Here is a 22,565-nt window from a genome sequence, read left to right on the forward strand (position 1 = left end):
AGCTCGTAAAAAGTCAAGAGGAGTAAATGAAATTACAACATTTTAACATTGATACTTTGTGTTCTGTAGCTAGATGGTGGAGCTCGGTTGTCTTGATGTGACAGCAGGGACCCAAAGTTAGCCTGAAATACAGCTTTTCTTCAGGTCTTTGGGTCCTTGTCTTTCTCTGTTCTCTAGAACTTATGTAGTGTCTTAAACAGGATCTTTCAAGGTATGTAACACAGCCCGTAGAGATGAGACAGAAGCTAAAGCAGTATGAGGCCTTCAGCTAACTTCCTTATTGATCAGGGTTTAGATAATTTAAATTAAGAGGGTTGTTGTTAGCTTACAGGAAACATGCATTCTGTCATAGGAACAATTCTTTTGAGAGGTCAGTGAATCATGGAGCAGCAGGCAGAAGATTTCTAAAATAAGGCTGAGGAATCTGCCTTACAGATCAAGGACTGTCTGTGTTTGTACAGTGCCTAGCACACAGGGGCCATGATCCTGGCCAGGGCCCATAGCCATCACTGTAATACAGTTAATTAAAACAATATGACCCAGATGTGTCTGTCTAAATATTGCTTTTAGGATAATGGATTAGGGAGTCAGAAAAATTGACAAGTTTCAGAGTAGCAGCCGTGTTAGTCTGTATCCGCAAAAAGAACAGGAGTACTTGTGGCACCTTAGAGACTAACAAATTTATTAGAGCATAAGCTTTCGTGGGCTACAACCCACTTCTTCGGATGCATCTAATAAATTTGTTAGAAAAATTGAGTTCTCTTTCCAGCTTAGCCATTGACCTTGAGCAAATCAGTTAACTTCTCTGCCTTGGTTTCCCTCTATCCTTTGTCCATCTTGCTGCTGCTTTGCAGTGTTTCAAGTGTTGGAGACTACACCATTAAGTTTTTAGGTTTGCTGTGCCATGCAAACAGCTGTTATGTACTTTACCTAACTTTCAGAAAGAAGTCTGAATACTCAGGCTTCACCTGTCTACCAGTCTATCTTCAATGTATCAAAACAAAATAGCTCTAGTAAATATTTGTATTAGCCAACACAGATGAAACAAGATGTCTGTTAGTATAATCAGACACCAGGGACCTTGAACGTTAAGTCTGTAACCATAACAGTGTAGTTGAAACCAAAACACAGCTCCTGAATGGCACAACTCTTAATTCTCTGTAGTGTGATACAAAGCAGTCTGAGCTGAAATTTAATTTATAGTTAGTTAAACTGAACAGATGATTGTACATATAAAGTGTATTATTCAGTGTCATTGTTCTGTGTCAGTTGTCTTGGTTTGTTTGGAAGTGTGCTTGTGTTTGCATCCTGATCTTACAGACGGAACTGTCATTTGCTTTTTAATTGTAAAACTGAGCAATACAGAAGACAGTTTTTTATTCACAGCTAAGATTTTGACATTGCCTCAAACATATGGTTTTATAATCTCAATAGCTATTACAGTCAAGTCAGACTTTCCACTATAAACTCCCGTTAAACATTTTTTAAAAGTTGCTATGCTAATATTCTGACACTTACAAAAAGGTTTTGTTAGAGTGGACCAAGAATTCGGAACTTGCTACTAGAAGAAAAAAGCATGGCCACTAAACTTGGCACATTCAGAGCGAAATGTAAAACTTGCCTCTTTGCCTAAGCTTCCCCTCAATAGTACCTTGAATCTCAGATTCATTAAAAGGGTTTTTTTAAAGTCTCCTTTTTTGGCATCGAAAGAAGATAAAGAGCACAGATTTTTTTTAAGCTTGTAGGAGGTGGAACTGGGTTCCTACCTGCAGCCATTTAGCTATATTAAAAAAAGGACTGAGGCCTTCATTTTTAATATTTTTTTTGTTCTTTGCCGACAACAATTTTGCAGACGTTAAATAAGATACCCTACTAGTAATGACACTGAAATGGGACAGTTGAACTGAACTGAATTATAGTCTGTTTTTAATTTTAATTTAGTTCAATTTACATTTTAATCTACATTTCAATACTACAAATTTTCATTAGGTTGGGGCTTTTCAAAACTACCGGTAATTTAAATTCCTGATGGAAATTGCCTTGACTTAAATTGCTATATCCCTTTGTCAGTGCACATGAATTTTGTTCTAGAAACCTAAATATACCAGATCATTCCTTTTTGTAAAATAAACATATCAAGCCAGTACTAGTTCTTACTCTAGAGAAGCAAAAGCAACTCGTGTTGCTCTTTTGCACCCTTGTGTCCCTATCTCCCTCTCTGTCTTGGACTTGAAGCATCCTTGATTCTACCTGGGGGATGCTGTTGAGCTCCTCTGAACCAGACTTACATTAATTAAGCAGAATCTAATTAAATGCAAGGTACATAGAGCAAACCAACAAAAGGTATCTTCAGACCTGCCAAGCCTCTCTCACTCAAAGGGAAACTCCCTCAGTTGTGATTATGTTAAAAACAGCATTAGCATTCTTTCTCATGGAAGATTTTGCAATATGGTTAAATAAGACTTAAATCCTCTTTTTTTTTTTTTTTTTTTCGTTTCCCTTATTCACATTCAGACTTTGACAACCTCCTGTTTTAAGCAGACAAGTCTTAACGGGGCACCACATATAATTTGGAAGAATGAGTTAGAGCTTGTCTACATGGAGAAGTTATTCCATAAAAAGGTAGGGTGTGAATTTAAAGCACAGTAGCTATTCTGGAACAGTTCCCAGTGTGGACTTTCTTACTCTAGAATAAGAGCCTCCTCCTGGGGGCCTATTCTGGAATAACTATTCTGATCAGCTTGACCATGTAAACAAACTTAGTTATCTCCGTTCTCCCCGATAGAAGAAAAACGGGGGGTAAAGGGGAAGCTTCCCTCCTAAGGGCTTGTGCAGAACATGTTACTTTGGACCATTTTGATTAAAATCCTACAAATTAAGGAGGACGTGTCATTGGCTAGAAGGATTGATCTGTTCAATATACCCCTAGTAGATGTGGTGAGAGATAGGGAGTGGAATGAAAGACTAGAAATGTTGAACACTCCTTTCTCTGGTCTCCAGTATCCAAGAGTCTGACCGAAAATCATGCAAGCAAATAAATTCAGTTAAGGCTTTTCCAGTACTTGGGTATACTGGGTGCTCGTTGTTTCTTATTACTGCCAATTGAGTTGAGGTGTTGAAATCCTGATCCCTTAAGAATGTGTTGTGTAGGAAAGAGTCACACATACTAATGTAGGAGTGTGCAAGAGACCCTGGGAAGCACTTAATCAAACATTCATTCCACCTGTACAGTATCAGCATAGCTGAATAACTCGCATAGTTTTGGAATCCAAGAAGTGGAAGAGCATTTCAGGAGCTTTGGAATTAGTTTCCAAAACTCATTAATGTCTGCAAGCTTTGATAATGACAAATGGTGATTATGATGCTGGTCCAGTAGAAACAGTAATCAGAAATGTATATTTCTTGAATTGCAAGCACAGTTGAAAGTGTTTCTCTGAGATCCTGGAAGGGTTTCAAACCCTTAATTTTTTCCACTATTGGGGATTTGTTTTGCTTCCAGTATCCAAATGATTATGTTCCTGTTTGGCGTTTATATGTAAATTGTAATGATTTAAGAAATAAAACCCTCTTGGTCTGTTTAAGATATACAAGTAGTATACTGTTTAAGTATTTGTACAGCATTGGAATACTGTCTGCCATCTGTGTGCTAAATGTTTATTTTGTAGAATTCAGCCCATCTTTCTTGTTGACTCAGTACAGCTGTAAAAGTTGACCTAATTCCTCTTCTCTCTCACGTGAATTTTCTTTCCTAAAAGACGTAAAAGTGTTAAGCTCTGTAGGCTAAAGAAATTCAGAGGTGATTATGCTGCCCTTACTTGGACAGAATTTAATGAAGTTGAGAATTGTCTATAACTTGTTCATTCTCTTTCCTCTAAAGAAGACTTAGGCTGGGTCTACACTGAAAAGTTATATCAGCATAGGTATGTCGGTCAAGGGGGGTGTGTGTGGGGGGGGGGGGGGGGGGGGGGAATTGAAAAACATACCCAGGACTGACACAGCTGTGCTGACACAACCTCCAGTGTAGATGTCACTATCAATGGAAGCAAACTTCTGTTGCCATAGCTAACTTCATTCAGGGAGGTGGTGTAGGCTGCAGCTGTATTACTGGGCTATGCTGGATTGCTAAACCAGTATAGTCTCTGTAGTGTAGCCATGTTTTGGGAAAGCGTTTAGAGCCAGTTACTTTCTATTCTAGATCATTGATCTAGTACATGGCTTTATTTTTCCTTAACTATTTCTCATTAAACTAGTATCAAAGTTAATTTCTTTGCAGTGAGAGGACAAGAGATCTAGGGCATGAAATATTGATAAGAAATACTAGACACTAAGTTAAATAAAAATAGTATTTGTGACCTAACTTTTTGTTTCGTGAAAAACCTAGGTTTTAACCTTTTAAAAACATATCATTTTTCTTTAGTGCCAATTACATTATAAAAGATTAGACGCTGTTTAAGACTTTTTTTAAATTAGGTGGGGTTGGGGTAGAGGTAGAAAGTGAATTTTTTTCCATTTTTTTTTTTTAGCTCTCTTATTCTAGGGTCTAACTGTAGCACAATCTGAAAATGGGGGTCTTCGGTACATATTTGGAAAGTATAACAATATTGGTGTCACAGGTGTCTTGTGGCTTAACCGTCTTGTGCTACTTCACAGACTTTTCTCTCGTGTTTTATATGTCTATGTGTAAACTAGTTTCCTGGTTCCTTTTTGAAATCAGGATGTGCTTGTTGGTGTTGATCCAACTGTACAGCATGTCTAAATAGAAATTAAAAATTCTTATTTATTATCATACAAACTTAAGATGTCACAAGTGGCTGATATTATATTTTAAATGTAGTGTATCAAGGTTATAATTTAAAAAGAGAACTCCAACCCTAAACACCAAGAACTATGGAAATAATTAGCCACGGTAGCTTTTGTGTATAAAAAGCTATATTCCATTATCTTTGCAATTATTAGCATTGTTTAATATTATTAGAATGTGTAATGAGTAGGGGGGAATTTTGACAAACACCCCAAAGTCTGAACCAGAACACCAGTTAAGAATTTTTATATAGCTCATGGTTGAAAACTCACCTTCCAAATTTTTTAAAGCTTAGGTTTAACTGTAATGTTACATTCATGATAGGAGCTGACCTGATGGAGCTGAAGTGGGAATTTCCTGTGTGTGCGCACACGTCTCCTAAAACTAGAACCCCACACCTTATGCACTGGGCGCATAAAGTTTGTTGTATATGCTAAGTTTATAATAGTTTGTGCATAAAACTGTGCACCTGACAACTTTGTGTGGTGCCCGCCTCTTGAGTCAAAGGGCGAGAGAAGTCTGGAGTTGGAGTGATGGAAGGTACTACATATGGGCATGGTTTGGAGGGTTTGTGGTGGGTGGAGTAGAATTTAACAAATATATAATGAGCACAAGATACCTGACCTCTGCTGGAATGTGGAATTTTTAATTTTTAAATCCTGGAATCTCCCAAGCCACTCAAAGTGCCTTGATGTTTTAAAGCAGAATTGAAAGCCCCGTTCCCACATTCCCTCTGATAAACACCAGACATACCTCCTGTACAGCTGGGAAACTCCATAGAGAAGTAGCAGCATCTTCCTTGAGCCCAAGTTGTCTTTTGTTACTATTGAGCTGTTTAAGATTTCCTGCTTCTACAAGCAAACTGTCTTCTTGCTTAAGTGGCTTAACAAGAAAACTGTGAGGAGCTCAATAGATTCCAGTGCTCTGAAGAGATACTAATCTCCCCAGTGTGCCTGGGCTACTACCAAGCTACCACCCTGTCCCTGCAAAATTCATACTGCCTTGCAAGAGTTCCTAAATCTGTGGAGGCTGGAATCAAGAACTCTGCAGGGTAATGAGATCTCACGTAGGCTTACCTGAAGACTTAAAACATTTTCATTTGGTTCTCTGGTATAAAATAGTTTTTGGTAAAAATTAAGTTGTGTTTGAGACTTGTGTAGATTTAGATCTAACTTAGCTTTGTTGTCGCACTTGAAAACTTGTGTAAGTAAAACCTTAAAAGTAAGCGGTATAACTGATGTGCACATCTTATTTTCATCTAAGGGATTTCAACCCTGCTTTGACTGAAACTAAATGCAAATTTAACTATGAAGCTGCTAAAACCTCTCTAACGTAAGATATCAAGAACATGGCAGGTGTAAAATACAGTAATATTAAAGAGTAGAAGAGGCCTTAAAATCCCCACTTAACTGTGGGGCTGTTCATACATCATGACTATCAATTTCCCAGCGTCTAGTATCAGTTGCTGCTTTAATGAATGCTGACACTCTTCCAAATGAGAAGTTATTAAACACTGAACAAATCAAAATAGGTGACCTTACTTTAAACTCCATTTTGATGCAGGGGGCTAAGTCTGGTTATGCTCAGTCTAACAATTAATCCCATGAAACAGGATGGTACGAATGTGTTTAAAAAAATTAAATTACACACTTTTCTGACCCATGTCTGTTGTCTCTTCCCCCTCCCCCCTCCCAGTAAAATAGTTTGTGCCAACAGCATATTGTTATAGTGTTTAGCGGGGGGGGGGGGGGAAATAGATTCACAGTGCATTAACAATTGTTCATGATAATGAGCATTATAAAACATCCTATTTTTGGCTAAAAAGATTTCTAAGATAAATAGTTGTAATAGTTATAGAAGTGCATGTGATTTGGTCCTTTCTATATATATCTATATTTTTTAAACCTAAAAAACAAGCTCCAATTTATAAATTTGGTAGGTTATTTATCCTGGTCAGGTAGCTAGTAAGAGTTACAGACTTCATAAGTGTCCTAGTAACTAGTCTATAATAACTTTACTCTCTCCCCGCTCCCCCACTCACCACTCATAGTTGCTTGTTACAAAGATTCACCTCCCAACAGGATGAACACTGCAGAATAAGATTGAGTTTCATGCATTCCTACTGAGTGGGTCTTTTGACCTTAGAAAGAGAACTTCTGCCTGTTATGTGGACACTGACCTCATGTCTCGGTGTAAGGTTTGCCCCCTCCCTCTAATTCAGTGGTCCCCAAATTTTTCAGTGTTGTACCTCCCCTTACTTCTGTCTGCACCCCCTCCCTCACCCCAGGGCTGGGCGTGGGGGATGTGGACAGAGGTACGGGATTGAGGCTAGGGTCGGGGCCAGGAGTGGGGGCGAGGCTGGGACTGGGTGTGGAGCTGCGGTCAGGGGGTGGAGCTGGGACGTTGGCTGGGGGCAGGGCTAGAGCAGAGCTGGAAGTGAAGTGGGTGGGTGGTACTCCCTCTCTGCCCTGCCGTGGGGGCTGGCCCCAGTCCCGCTGTGCCCCCTTGAACGTTCCTTTGCACCCCCCCTACAGGTGCTGCACCTACACTCCACTGCAGGGGGGAAAGATACATGTATGTAGCTTTTGTGAAGCACTTCATTATCTTTTGGGATGAAAGGCAATGTGCAAGGTTGTGTAGCTGTAGCAGAACTTGGGCCGTTTTGACACAGTAGTTACTGTTTCATGGGTATTGGCTGAAAATGGTTCACAGTGCTTGATGTGTAGCTCAGATTGTTTCCGTAGAGTACTGTCTACTCTCCTCCACTCCCCTCCTTTTGCCCCCACAAAAAACCAAACCAAAATCACACTTGAGTGCTATTTGCACAGACTTCTTTTTCCAACTTCCTGACTTTCTTTATACCAGGGTTCCAGCCTTACTAAAGTCTGGCTATAGGAGTCAGGCCCTCAATCTCAGAATGCCTTTCCTTCAGACAGGCTTTCCTTTCCACTGGCCATCTGTTTCTAACCAGGTATTTTAGCCCTGTAAAAGGGTCAGCTGGCTTCCAGCCAGCCAGTCAGAGGACAGCTAGCTCCTTTATTCAGTTTCATTTGGGCTTTCTCATAGTCACCTTTTCCCAATTGCTTTCTGGGAACCTACAGTTCTTCTGTGTCCGAGTAGTCCTGTCTACTTCAAAACACTCTCGAGCTTTATGGCACAGGTACAGTAGAACCTCACTTATGAACACCAGAGTTATGAACTGACCAGTCAACTATACACCTCATTGGGAACCGGAAGTATGCAATCCGGCAACAGCAGAGACAAAAAAAGCGAATACAGTACAGTACTGTGTTAAATGTAAACTACTAAAAAAAAAAAAGGAAAACATTAAAAAAAGATTTGACAAGATAAAGAAACTGTTTCTCTGCTTGTTGCATTTAAATTAAGATGGTTAAAAGAAGCATTTTCTTCTGCATAGTAAAGTTTCAACGCTGTATTAAGTCAATATTCAGTTGTAAACTTTTGAAAGAACAACCATAACGTTTTGTTCAGAGTTATGAACATTTCAAAGTCACAAACAACCTCCATTCCTGAGGTGTTCGTAACTCTGAGGTTCTGCTGTATTTGTTAGCTTGTTTCCTCCACTTTTCCCTGATGGGGCATGTTCCTGTAGTAATTTGTGAGTGTCCTTAAAAATCCATAAATGTGTGGTTACACCAGATTACAGGGGTTAGGTGTGTTGGACAGAAAGTTGGAGGTAAAGTTTCCTCAGCCACTTGAAGTTTGGAAACTATAACACAATTTGCTAATAAAAGCAGTGAGTCTCAAACCCTCTGGTTGCAGGCAGGAACCTTCATCAGCCATCACATTCTTCAGTAATTCACATTCTGTAAATGCATGTGCAGGTCGTGCAGCAGCCTTTGGGAGTTATAATTCATGTTTCCAATTGCTGAGTTTTACTTAAAAAAAAAAAAAAAAAAATTGTGGTTGCCAGGTATACCTTTAATTGGCTATTGTGACATACAAAACTTATTCCTGTTGGAGTGTTTAAACTTTTTTCCCCCCCCCCCCAAGTTCACTCAATGTATGCTAGTTGTGCTGTCTTCCAGAAAGTGACTAAAACCCAACTGTCAGGGCCAAGTGAATTTGATTTCAATAATATGGATTGCTTGAAGAGTTGGTTTGAAATCCTTAGAATTTTATTTATAGGTCTAGAGTTTACTAAAGAGATCATGTGTGCGTGCACACGTGGCTATACATGTGATTATATCATGTGTTCCAAGTACATAAGTGAGTTAAATATTGCATAATAGCGATCATTTCTTTGCTTTTGCAGCATAACCCCTATTTTCTAGGAACATCACCCATAGCTATGCTGCAAGTCCCGTAAACCTGATAACCTTTAACACTGCTGCCCCACACAAAGGGTAAGAAGAACATTTGTTCAATACTAACAATATTTTTTCTCCCTTGCTTTAAGTAGAATTTTTTAAATCTGACATAATTAAGAGCAAAGCCTTTAAATATTTTTGCTGCTATTTTGGTTAAAAAGGAAACTTGGATGTGTCATATGCTCCTACTCAATGTGTTTCTGAGAACTTAATCAGTATGCAAGTATCCAAAGCATTACTTGAATCAGAATTCGAGAAATCAGCAACCCCTTCACTCTTATCCCTCTTGTCATGCTGAGGAGGCCACCAGTGTTGTGTCCCACGCTAAGAGCAGAATATAAATGTGAGTTTGAAGAGTTAATTTGGTGGGTTTGGGGGGGCTCTTGCCTGGGTGGCAGCTGCTGTTTGAACCATCTCATCTCTGCTGGGGCAAGTTGCCTGCAGCAGCTGCTTCCACTTTCCATTTCCCTCTCTATAACGTAGTGTGGCCTGACAGAATGTACTTGTTACAAAATATCTATGGGTTTAATGAGGTTGAAACTTGGCAACTATCTCCCAGAAAAACACTGCCAGGAGTAAACATTTTTCAGATGGTTTAACGCAGTTAATGAGCATTTATTACTTTCCAGATAGTAACATTCTTTGTATGAAATGTATTGCCCGTTGTTACCTTCAAACTTGTGCAGATTTTTTTAACTGAAGACAGTCCGGTTTGCACCAACTCAGAATTATCTTCAGTCTGCTTTCTTTTAAGTGGTATTTTCGAAAAGGTGATTGTGAAAGATTTGATAGCTATCCACAGAATATGTGATGCAAACCTGCACCTTGCTCTCAGTTCTGGTAACTGGAGCAAGTTAAGAAGGTCAGTCATAAGGAGCCATATAAAAGTAAATTCTACTAACTGGGGAACAAGCAACTAGAAAAACAGATGGTGCCAAAAATAGTTTATTACCAAGCCCCAAACATGATTATGTAATTTTTTTCTTTAAAAATAATGCAACTATAAATCCTGCTGAAAATCAGTAAGTACTGAATTAACTCCAAACTACTGAGTGTTGTTAAAGCCTTTTGGCTGCTTTCCAGGCTTGGTGTTGCCCTTCATTCACAGGATCAACATTTAATTTCTTAATGGGAAACCTGAAGAATTCATCCTTTTTTGAATGGAAACATAGACACGGTGAGCTTGAATGAGTAGCTACAGGCTAAAGCGTCCCATTGGAATGGAATGGGAGCTGTGCTTGATGAGATCCTGCTAGGTTGCAGCCAGGATGAAGCTCGGGTCTTTCTTTTCAGCAACGCATGAACAATCAAAGGCCCCCTTTTTATCTATTGTTACCAGGGAGGACATCCATTTAAAGTTCAAATTCCAGCAGGCTTGGGAAGAAGGAAAGGAGATAGCGGAAGGCCAGGCTAGGAGATGATAATCAAGCATCAAAAGTGAGCTGAAGACAAGCCAGCACTTTGTCCTCTGACAGGAGAGACCAGGCTGGGGGTACTTCGTTTTGAATGGGGGCTTGAAGTTTTTTGCAATCGTGAATGAAGCACTACTGAGGTGGCAGGCACAGAGAGCATCTGGCGCTTTGCTTTCTTTGCATCAGCAGAGTGGATCACAATGTGAAATTAGGCCCAAAATGGCATTTAATGAAGTGAAGCCTCTGTGTTGCGGGCCTCCCTGTGCTCTGACTGCAAAGGACAGCCCAATAGTGTGTGATCTGGGGACAGCAAGGAAAGGAAATCTCATTAAGGATACTGTTTTTCCTTTTACAAATGTTACTTGTATAACAAATGTCTTACAGATAGCTGGCTTTCTCATAAGTGTTCAACACCATGTAGCCCTCCGCCAGCCCTGAAAAGCAGTACTTAAACTTACAGTACTTTGTTCTGGAAGTGTGCTCATAAGAGGATGAAGCTTAATATCCGATGCAGATTTACTGTTCCTCTTTGGCAAGTTGCTTAAGTACAAGTAAGAATTCATTGTTGAAATAGCTAATGAGGACCAGACCAGCTGCATCTGACCTTATGTGAAAAGGGGCTATCCATAAACTCCCATGTAAGCTTGCAGGCAGCTGTGGGCTTTTTAAATTAGTCAGTGATAAACAAGTTCATGCCAAACCTGTTGTTGATCCTTAATATAATAATATAACTATTGAGTATCAAGTTAAGAAGCATGGTACAATATGCCAGCTATGAGATTTTCTGTTGGTTTCCAAGCTTGTACCCAAAGGGCTATGTTGATGGTCCTGGTTCAGTCCATCTGGGGCTAAGGAGGTGGCAGAGAGAATTACTGATTTTTTTTTTTTTCTCCCCCTCAGAGTCTGGGACGTAAAAAAGTTATTCAGCAAGTTTCCATCATTAATATGGAAAACCACTTTCTGATTTCTAAAAGTAATTTGGCCAGAATGAAGGTCAAGTATTAAGATCCTTAGAAACTCAAGAGAAATGAGTTAATTATACCACTTATTCAGTTAATAATTCAGTGGAATTCTTTAAATAATTCTGCATTTTATGAATGAAGTATTGGGTGTGGTGTGGTGTTGCAGTTATTTAGTTCTAGAATGAAAGAGCTTTTTTCATTTTGAAACCAGGTTGTCTTTTTTATACATTAGAAGGTATTCAGTGTAAAACTGTACTGTAGGAGGTGTACTTTACTTGTTTTTGACTGAAGTCACTGTCTGAGCAATTTCTTCGGAAAGTGCAAAAAAACAAAACACAAGCTTTGCAAAGCCTGGAGTGATTATAAAAATACAACTTGTAGGGAAATACCTCAGCTGAATCAGTTTAACTGTCACTTAGTCTGTCTTTCTGCTAGACTTGCATTGCACAAACCATTTTCTGTTGTACACAGATACTGGCACATAGGTAAACAGATGTCTCAAATGTACTGGAAGATGGGCTAAATTAAGCTGAGTATGCCAGCCGCCTTTATTAGACTTTGATTTCATCCACTGGATTTTTAGAATGGGAAATACTGGTTTATTCATGATTATACATTCCTTTTCTTCAAAATGTACAAACCTGAAAAACACTTTTTTACAATAATAAAACCTACTCCTTTTAAATAAATGTAACCCATTGATATAGTCAAATTTTACTATTTGAAAGTAACCTAGCTATTTCAAAAAATAACTCTCTAAGCATTGGCCTTAATCAGATATATCAAAGTATTTGAGAATAAACAGAATGAGCTATTTATATTTCTGAGGGTGATTGATAGAGAATTCTGTTTGCAGTCATATATTGCAAACTGGTGTGGTGAAAAACTGGCTTTCAAATATGTGACTTACTTCCTACTTTTAAATAAGTTTGCTTTTACTAATAAAATTTGTTTCCTTTTGTTTGAGTTAGGATAATGATGAAATCAGTAAAATATTCTTTCATGTTATATTGTTTTCCACAATAAAAGAACGTAAAGAAATTTCCAATAGTAATGCATGAAATTTGGTAGCATGGACTATTTACAGCCTTTTAAAAACATGAAATATGTGATATTTATCATTTTACATAAAACCTTTCATCCAAAGGCTCCAGGAGTGCTTTACAAAGCAGAGGGAGGAATCATGGAGTTGGACAGCTGGTGCACAGCACACTGCGCTTCAGTAGGGAACTGAGACAAACTCTTGCCATTAAGAGAAATGCCGTAGGAATTCTAATGTTCACTCAAAACGGGCAGGATCTTTATTGTAAAGTCTTACCTAAAAGAGCCTGCCTGCCTTCCTCCTTTTCCCCGCCCACCATGAACAACTATGGTATCCATTTGTCTAACACAAAGGATAAATGACCACTTGCCTTGATTTGTGAACCTTGTCCAGGGAATCTGTATCCAAACATCCCTCTCTGTGAGGTGCCAAGCGCCCTCAGCACCCTGTGACTTCTGAACCAAGAAAGGATATTTCCAAACAACATTGTTCTAAACTTCTTTAAAAAGCACAGGTTGACCTGATACTGAAATGCCAGTCTCTTTGTGGCTTCATGTTAACTAAGTTGTCTCAAAACAGCCCTTGTCAGAAAGCATTAATATTAGATATAACAGCTATTGTATTTTAGTTTATAGGTGCTAGATATAGCGAACATACTAGACATGACTATTGGGCATTTTTTCCTTTACGCATACAAATGTAATTTGCTCAGTTTAACTGTCCTCTGGAAATAATCAATGGCCCTGGTGCACCTGTAGTTTGGATTAACAGCCAATAAGAATTCATTGTAAAACGTACTTTTTTTAAGTTTAAAGTGAACAAAACATTCCTAGCATCTTTGCTTTTTAATGCTTATATATCAAGAATATATAAATCTGATTTTCTTTTTCTGTAAATAATAATAATAAGTAAAGGGGATGAAATTGCTTCCAGACTGAGACCTTTTTTCCCCCCCAGCTGGGAGTGAATTTTATGGCCTAATTATAAAACCCCTTAAAATGCTGGTTATAATAGAATGCCAACACAACCTAATAATGTAGGTGAGGTTGACATCTGTCAGTAATGAGTGCAGTTTGAAGTTTAAAATTCAACATTTACTTTTGTAATCTGGTATAAATCTTTCTAACAGATACATGTCACTTTAATATTCACAACACAACTAGCTTTACTGGTCTGTTCTATACCTCACCCTTCAGTAAACTCTGCAAAAAAGTACGAAATGATAGTTTTAATAATGCATAGGGATGTGAGTCTATGGACTTCTGAGCAGGAATGGGATGGCTGCAGCTATGAGTGCATGAGACCATTAGTGTTGCTAAATGTGTCAGGTATCGTAGAAGATGCATAGTCCTGCATAAAAGTCAAGATGACAAATGTAAGTGGTAAGAAATAATACCATTTGGCAATGTTTCATAGACATAAAGGATGAAATTCTGTCCTCATGTCAGAGGACAAAGGCAATGGATTTACATCAGTGCTAAATGAGGTCCAAATCTGACACAATGTTCAGTGTGAACATGAAAAACCGTTTTGACAAAATATTTGTAAGTTTATAATTTTTTGTCCTTTTATTTAGAAATAGTTTCAGTTAAAGATGATTCATTAGTGTCCAGTAAAATACTACTTCATTGCAAGTTTTCTCTCAGTGAGTTAGCTATTCTTATATTATGTGCTAGGTTATATTCACTGAAATGTGCTGCACTCTGAGGCCTGGGGATGAGGGGGAATGTGTTGTACATTGTTTGAAAGTTTTATCTTTCTGAATAGGTAGCCAAAACCAGACAAATACAGCACCAGTGAAAAACTATGGCAGCATTGGTTTTGGATCCTAAAGACCAAGACTGTTAGCCACTACTGCTACAAGCAGTCATTCTCTTGTTGATCACTGTCCATAGACTGTTCAGAAATGTCAACCTGAGCAACCGTAGAGTGTATTCTCGTCTCTGTGTAGAGGGACTTGTTAGCATAACTCCCTCATGCAAAACAATGTGAATATACCCCTTTGTGTCAAGAGACCCATTCAAAAAAAACAAAAACCGAAATGCAGATAGACTGGAGAGAGGTCAATTTATATGAATTTTAAAGAGACATGTAAGTGTAATGCTAACAATAGGAAGCACTACAAACATTTTCTTTGTATCTGTGAAACTGGAAATATGATCTTCATAAGTTAGTGTCTTAAATGATAAATGCGAAAGCTCTCACACTTGATGTGAATTACTAAATCAGATGGGAGAGGGGGAAACCCCCTATAAACTTAGAAGGGCACTGTGGGGGGATATGAACAGTTTTTCTTATGTGATTTTTGTGACTGAGCAAATGACTGCATAATTTTCCTTTACGCAAAGATGCGTATATTTGTTTGCAGCGGAAACCTTTAAAAAAAAAAAAAAAAAAAAAAGGCCATTTTCCCTCTGTCAGAGCCCGTCAGGGGAAGGGTTGGCTCATTTCTAAGTTTGTACAGCACCCAGCGTAGTTAGGCCCCAGTATAAACAGTTTAATAACATTCCAGCTTTTTGGCTTGTCCATCGTTTTAGGAGCTCCGCCGAAGGTGGACTCTTTGGTCAGGTCGGGAGCATGGGCCACTGTGGGAAGTGGGGCTGCTCTGCGTTGCCCTCTTCTGGGCCACACATGGTTCTGTGGACACTCCCCACCTTAGTCTGCAAGGTTTGGCCACCTGCTTGGAGCAGAGTATTCTGTGCCATGAGCTTGGTGTCAGTCTCAAAACAATCAAAGGACAAAATGGCAACTCAGGAGTTGGCCGTGTGCCCGTTTAGATGGGGGGGGAGGGGGCGGGACAGAAAAAGGCAAGCACTTAATTACCATGCTTAGGGCAAGGCCCTGGTATGAGTCTGGGTTAGCCCTGAGGAGCTCTGGTCCAGTCTCACCCAGCTCTGTCCCTGAGCAACAGCAGGCCTGCCTTCTTAACTGGCCTGCTGGTTCTTGATTGGTCAGTATTTTTTTCTTGGCCCTTCCAGGCCTCTGGAGGACTGTCTCGGTGGTGGTCCAGTTTTGAGTGAATTTTCCTTGGGCGGAGAGCTGAGGGGTAGAGAAAGCCTGATGTACTCAGTCACACATCTCCCCTGTAGAACAGGCCCAGGACTCTGATCTCTTCCCCTCTGCAAGAACGTCAGTCCCAGGAAAAGAAGTCCACATTCTAGAGCTGTGAACTTGGCCGGTGTCGTACACAAAAGACATATGGTTGTGATGACCGATACCACTGAGTAATGTATTAGTGTCCTTCCTCACTTGCAACCATTTAAAGGGTGCATGGTCTATTACTAGATCAAAGGAAGCCCTAAAAGATAATATTGTAAGACCCCTACAGTCCATTTGATGTCCCGGCACTCTCTTGATGGTGGAGTATCCGCTCTCCTATGGCTGCAGCTTCCGGGTTATACACAGTATCAACTATTCCACCCCCTGAATGTTTTTGGACAGTATTGCTCCCGGTCCAACTGTGGAAGTATCCATTTGTAATATAAACATGAGTGAGAAATCCCAAATACTGTCGCACAGGCTGTTGTCTGAAGATATCCTTATCTTGGTAGATGCCTTGTTACACTGAGTTGTCCCCTGGACTGCTTGAGATGCATTGGCCTTCTTGAAGTCAGTCAGTGGTGCAGCAAGAGTCATGAAGTGAGGCATGAACCTTTGGCACTATGTAGCTAGACCCAGGAAAGCCCACACCTGCTTCTTGGTGATGATAACTGGGTCTTCCTCGGGGCCTTTGTCTTGTCTTGTAGGGGTTGTACCCAGCCACTTCCTATGAGATACCAGAGATGGTGGGTTTCCAGCATCCCAAACTGGTGATGTATCTCACCTGTCTGGAAATTCTTCTCCATGTTGCAAAGTAAATAATTTTGTAGTTCGAAGTGGGGAAATTGGGAGTCCTGACCCTCCTATGCAATGATTCCGTTAATCACCACATGCCAATTGTGTGCCTCTCTAATGATGATTTTCCTGAACCAAATCAAAGGTCCTAGCTGGTGGTACCATTGATTCAGTGTCAAGAAGTGTTGTCCCGAGGTGGTTCTGTTGAGCTGCCAGCTATCCAGCTTGCCAGCTGCTAAGGCTGCTCGTTACCAGGCCTTCCTGGCTGCTTGTTGCTGTTTCCAAGTCGTCTTGGGTTGCAGTGGGCCATCACAAAGGTCACATATGGCAATTGGAAAGATGTCAGACAATCAGACTGGAACAGTACCCGGGTTCTCCGGGTGACGCAATAGTAGCAAGGAGAAGTGTTCTCGGTCCCTTTAGATTATTTCCCATGGCAAGTTGGGGATTACTCCAATTCGAAGAGTTCTAGCCTGGTTCCCTATATTCAAATGCACCCAGGCCATAGGGTAGGTATGAGTGGGGACACGTGCATAGGGTCATCTTGCAACTCTTCCAGATCCAGTAGGGTCTCATGGACGAGGCTGTAGGAACATCCAGAGTCTATTAATCCTTTTTCTGTTTGCCCCCCCCCCCCCCCCCCAAGCTCTACTGGAGCTGCAAATGTCCGGCAATACCTTTCATGGCAAGGGCTTACCTGCCAAGAGTCAGGTTTCAGGCTATGAACGTTACCCTAGACTAGATCATAACCAACCCCAGAATGCCTTTCAAAACCTCTTTCTCTCCTAGGCCATATGTCCTCATGCATTTATGTCACGCCTTTTGCAAGACTCCACCTTCATTGCCTATGATTGTAGCTTCAAACTGTGTACTTGCCAAACCAACAATCCATGAGAACCATAGTGAGTGTTCCCACCAAAGTAGTGCCATATCCCTGTCATGGTGGAAAAATCCCCATCAGGCTTGCATCAGCATTCCCTTCATCGCCTCCGCACCAGAAAGAACAATCATTATTAATGCATGCCTGTTGTGTTTTGGAGCTCACCTGGACAACCATACAGCATAAGGCACCTGGACATCTTGAGAGTACAGCTTGCACATCAATGTTCTAGAACTACAAGCAGTTCGAAGGGCTTGTGAAACCTTTCTCCCTTTCATTCAAGGTCACTAGACCCTAAGTAAAGTAGGATATCTCCATTCATTTTATCTCCTAGAACTGGAAGGGACCTTGAAAGGTCATCGAGTCCAGCCCCTTGCCTTCACTAGCAGGACCAAGTACTGATTTTGCCCCAGGTCCCTAAGTGGCCTCCTCAAGCATTGAACTCACAACCCTGGGTTTAGCAGGCCAATGCTCAAACCACTGTCAGACACCATCGTGACTGTTTTCTACATCAACAAACAGAGAGGAGCGAGATCTGTCCCCCTGTGTGCAGAAAGCTCAATCTGTGGAACTGGTGCATTGGCAACCAGATTACGCTGGCGGCTGTCTACCTCCCAGAAAAGCAGAATGTGCTAGCAGACTGTCTCATCAGGTGCTTTGCAGTTGATTGTGAGTGGGAGCTTTGACTCTGTGGTAAACAATATTTTTGCTCTATAGGGGACCCCAACCAGGCACCTGTTCACTTCTCAAACAAAGTGTAACACATTCTGTTCCAGAGGAGCCCGGGGTCACCACTCACAGGTCATCGCTCTACTCCTTCCATGGTCAGATCCTCTGATCTATGCCTTCCCTCCACTACCACTCCTGCCTCTAGTTTTGCATAAGATTCCTCAGGACAGGGCATGAGTCATTCTCATTGCCCCAGATAGTTTTGGTTCCTGAACCTCCTTCACATGTCATTTTGGGCACTGATCATTATTCCTGCGTTTCCCAATCGCCTGACTCAGGGGAATGGCAAGATCATCAGGCATCCCAACCCAAAGCTGCTTCATCTCAGAGCCTGGTTTTTGGATTGGCATTATCCTTAAAGCAGTCGTGTTCTGAAGCTGTACAGAACATCCTTTCTAATAGTAGGAAGGATTCCACTAGGAAATGTTACCTAGCCAAGTGGAGGAGTTTCTCAGTGTGGGCACATCAGATGGATTTCTCCAGAAGCCACAGATATATTCCTCTCATTCTAGACTTGAAGACAGCAGATTTCTCTATTGCCAAGTGGACCCGTAAGGAACTGACAATCAATGCATACTACCCACCTTCCCAGGGCTTCTTGATCTTCATACATCTTTTGACTAACAGATTCAGGGAAAGGCCTAATCAGAAATTTTCCGCTTATTTATAATAAAAATAAAAAGAAACCTGCTCCTCAGTGGGACTCGAACTTTGTTCTCTCCATACTAAGCATCCTTTTGAACATTTAGCTTCTTGCTCCATGTTTCTCCTATCTAAGAAGGTCGCATTCCTGATAGCCATCATCTCAGCCAGCAGGGTTGGTGAGCTTGAAGTGTTGATGGCAGATCCTCCTTACACTATATTACAAAACTTTATGCTTATAGTACATTGACACCCTAAATTCACCCCCAAAGTAGTCTGATTTTTACCTGAGCCAGTCTATTCACTTACCTGTGTTCTTCCCAAAACCTCACACCTGCTCAGAAAAAGAGGCTCCATTCTCTCGATGTTTGGTGAACCTTTAGCCTTTTACCTGCAGAGAACAAAAACAATCAGGAAATCCCCTAGACTATTTGTTGCCATAATGGAAAGGGTCAGAGGTCAGCCTATATCCTCTCAAATAATCTCGAAATGGATCTTTGGCTCTGTTTTGCTCTATCAGCTGTCTAACCTTCCCATATTCATTGGATAAGAGCTCTTTCCACAAGAGCACAAGCAACATCTATGGGTTGCTTCAAAAGGTGCCTCTAATTGATGTTTGTAAGGCAGCTATGTGGCGCTCAATCCACACATTTGCTAGACGCTATGCCGTGGTGCCGTACTCCCCTGCCAGTGCATCTTTTGGAACAGCAGTCCTTTGGCTCTGCCATCTATGACCTTGCACCCTCCTCCTATTTGAGTACTACTTGTCCAGTCATCCACAGTGGAATGCAGATAGGGACCAGCACTTGAAGCAAAAGAGAAAGTTACTTACCTGGTAATAACTGGAGGTTATTTGAGATGTGTGGTCCAGATCTGTATTCCACTACCTGCCCTCCTTCTCGTCTGCTTCAGATCTTCTCTGACTTGTGATGAAGGAACTGGAAAGGCGGTCGATCTACCCTGCCTTCTATCTCCTCATGGAGTGCATGCCTGACCGCAGTGGAATACAGATAGGGACCGCGCATCTTGAAGAATCTCAAGTTACTAATAAGTAACTAACTTTGTCTTACAAATCAAAGTGGCAGTTTTATGCCCAAAACAGTCTTATAAGTTTTAAACTTGAGAAAATGCATTTCCATCTAAGTTTTTAATTTTAACTTTTGAGCCTGGAGTGAATCTTCAGATGCTATAAATCACTTTCTTGGAATTTTAAATTACAGATGCTCCCCGAGTTACATAAACCCAACGTACGCAAATCAGAGCTTATGGAAAAAGTTCCGTAAGCTAGAAATAGGAGGGGTTTGGGGTTTTTTTGCGTAATGGTTGGAAATGCGTTTCCGACTTACACCTTGCATAACTCGAATTTTAAGTAAGTCGGGGAGCGTCTGTAACAAATGTTAGTAGGTTCCAAACATTCAACACTGCAATGGATAACCTTGTTTGTTTGTATTTTTTCCTCGCCTTGTTTTCTGCACTTTATGTGGATGGTTCCACCTTTCTGCCGGATTGTAGGGTCAAGAATGCCTCTTGTATTTGTTTTGCACAGAGCCAAGCATTTTGTGAGTGCATCACTGATGATGACATTACGTTTGAGTCAAACATCAAAGGCCTTATTCTCCACAGTTATGCTAGTGCAACCTCATATGCTTCAATAAGTATGCAGGTGTAAGAGTGGAGAATCAGGCCACCTGCGTGCATACGGTTTTTGCACGATCATTCTGTGCAATGTGGCGTAGCTGTTAAATTAGTATATCTGCTTTTATGTGGTGTGAGCGAAAATTGCTGCTACTGTGTATAAAGTAGAAGCTGCAGTGATGGAATGACATGGGATCAAATATTTCTTGAAATGTCTGAAATCCTTGGAAAATTCAGAGATCTTTGTAAACACTTTGGGGCACAGACTGCAACCTACTGTGTTTTGTCTGTCATAATAGACACAAACTGGTACAGAGCCCCCACGTGATGGAGATCTCTGGGTGCTACCACAACATAAATTAGTAATACTTACGCATATCTGATCTCGATTTTTAAATGGAAACTTTTTAAAGAACAAGTTTTGTAGTAATGTGAAATGAATGATAAAGGTGGCTTACAATAATTTATAGGCATCTTAGGTGCATTTATTAGTAATCGCCCTAATTGTAATTAGGGGCATAAACTACTTCATGAAAGTGGAACACTTTCCCAACTGAAGCTCGATTTTTAAAGAGATGCTGGATTCCTTCTGTGGTGACTCGGTGGAAATATTTATTAAAAGGTACGCTGTAATGGTGGTGGGATTCAGGCTCACTTTGCTTCCCTGTGGACATTTTGTTCTTTATTTGTCAACCTTTCCTTAAAAACACCTTTTTCCACAGTCCTCGCAAGACGAGATCTGTGCAGTTGAGCACAACAAGCCTGGTGGGTGTTGTGTAGACTTTATGGCTAACCTTAAATTGTGAGCTTTCTGGGGCCACGATGATATTGTCTAAGTGCTGTATAAGTAATTTCTAGAATATTTTGTTAAAATGGTGCCTTTCATAGAGAGGAGAGGATAGCTTGGAAAAAGCAGCATTGCCAATCCCAAGCATTCAAAAATCAAATCAGGCCACAAAATACCATGAGATTAAAAAATAATTTGGGGAGAGTGAGGGGGAGTCTTAGTTTTTGAGCCTTTAGAGTTTGTTTTCAAGCTTCCATCCATACCAATGAGAGCTAGAAACCAGCTACTTTTTTTTTTTTTCAAAATGAAAGTTTGAGATTCTCATGTAATCACGAATTTGCATGTCATCTTTGCGCAGGGGCCATGCTCATCTTCTCTGTATCGTTCCAATTTTAGTATATTTGTTGTGCTCCAGGAGCAGGAGGTTTAAGAAAAACACCACATCTTGCAAAACTTGCAAGATAGTGATGAGAACTGGCGACACTAAGGACACATGTGGGATTTGTGGAAAAACTATATTTAGCCTTTCAGAGAGAATTGACTGTAACAAACACATTTCTAATACACACTCTGGGGTTTTTAAACACCGCTAAGGACATGGCTAAATTGAATGTGTTGTGTAAATTCATGTAGCAAAACGCGCCAGTGAAATCACCTTTATTAAAACAAAAAACTTCAGAAGTGTATAGTGACTTACTGTGACATTTCTGAACCAGAGATTCAGAAGAGTGCACACACATCAGCTTGTTTTCAAATTCCTGTGGGCCTTGCTTGCTTATTTGATTTGAAAGCAAGGATCTAGGGATATTTTCTTTTATTTCCTTCCCCCAACATTGTTTCCTACACAGAGTTTTAATATTCAGACATTTTATAACCCTATTCCTTCTAAAACTCTCTTTGAGCTCCTTTTCTTTCTTTACACAAAAGAATACTTTTGGCTGATTAAGTTCCATCCATTGCCAACTGTGGGTTCTTTTGTTTTGTTAGTCCAGCATCCTTTATAAAATGAGAACCATTGAGCAAGTACTCACTGACTCCCCACTGAGCATGATTGTGCTTGAAAGGTGTGGTACTGTACTGGTGTAACATGTAAAGCTTTAGTTAGCGGGTTTTGAATGCATTTCAGTGTCTACCTTTTTTGCTTTGTGAAAAGTAGTGGGATTGTGCTTGAGATAATAAATCCACCTATTTTTAGTTTGGTGTGGTTGTGACAAGTGGGTGAACAAAGAACTAACTGAATGCACTTGCTGTTGTGTTGAAACCAGCCAAAAGTTCCCATTCAAGTGGTTTCAGTGCAGTATAGCTAACTGGCAATTTTCTGTTTTATGTACACAACCCTAGAAAGACAGCTGTGCTTAGTTTTGATTACTCTGTAGTAGTAACTTGAATAAAGCTGACTGGAGGACAATTCAGGGGTTCAAGAATCCCTTTCCAAAAGCATAAATAAGTTTGTTTCCTTGTTTGAACAAGAGCAGTAACCAGTTATCTACCATAAGACTTAAAGGGCTAC

The 22,565-nt window shown here is 40.4% G+C and overlaps 1 protein-coding gene and 1 non-coding gene across 3 annotated transcripts in view; one reads left to right on the plus strand and one right to left on the minus strand.

Annotated features, from left to right (window-relative positions):
* Window positions 1–22,565, plus strand: part of FAM53A (family with sequence similarity 53 member A) — a 98,373-nt gene that overhangs the window by 71,532 nt on the left and 4,276 nt on the right. For both annotated transcript variants that reach the window (XM_026648083.1, XM_026648084.1), the window contains one exon: window positions 2,515–2,622. In XM_026648083.1, coding sequence (XP_026503868.1) covers window positions 2,515–2,622 — 108 coding nt within the window. The remainder of the gene's footprint in view (window positions 1–2,514; window positions 2,623–22,565) is intronic.
* On the minus strand, window positions 21,369–21,476 carry LOC112106026. Its single transcript, XR_002908070.1, has one exon. It is a non-coding gene; the product is annotated as a U6 spliceosomal RNA (small nuclear RNA).

Source organism: Terrapene carolina, unplaced genomic scaffold (assembly GCF_002925995.2).
Source record: "Terrapene carolina triunguis isolate 2854851 unplaced genomic scaffold, T_m_triunguis-2.0 Scaffold66, whole genome shotgun sequence".
Taxonomy (NCBI): Eukaryota; Metazoa; Chordata; order Testudines; family Emydidae; genus Terrapene; species Terrapene triunguis.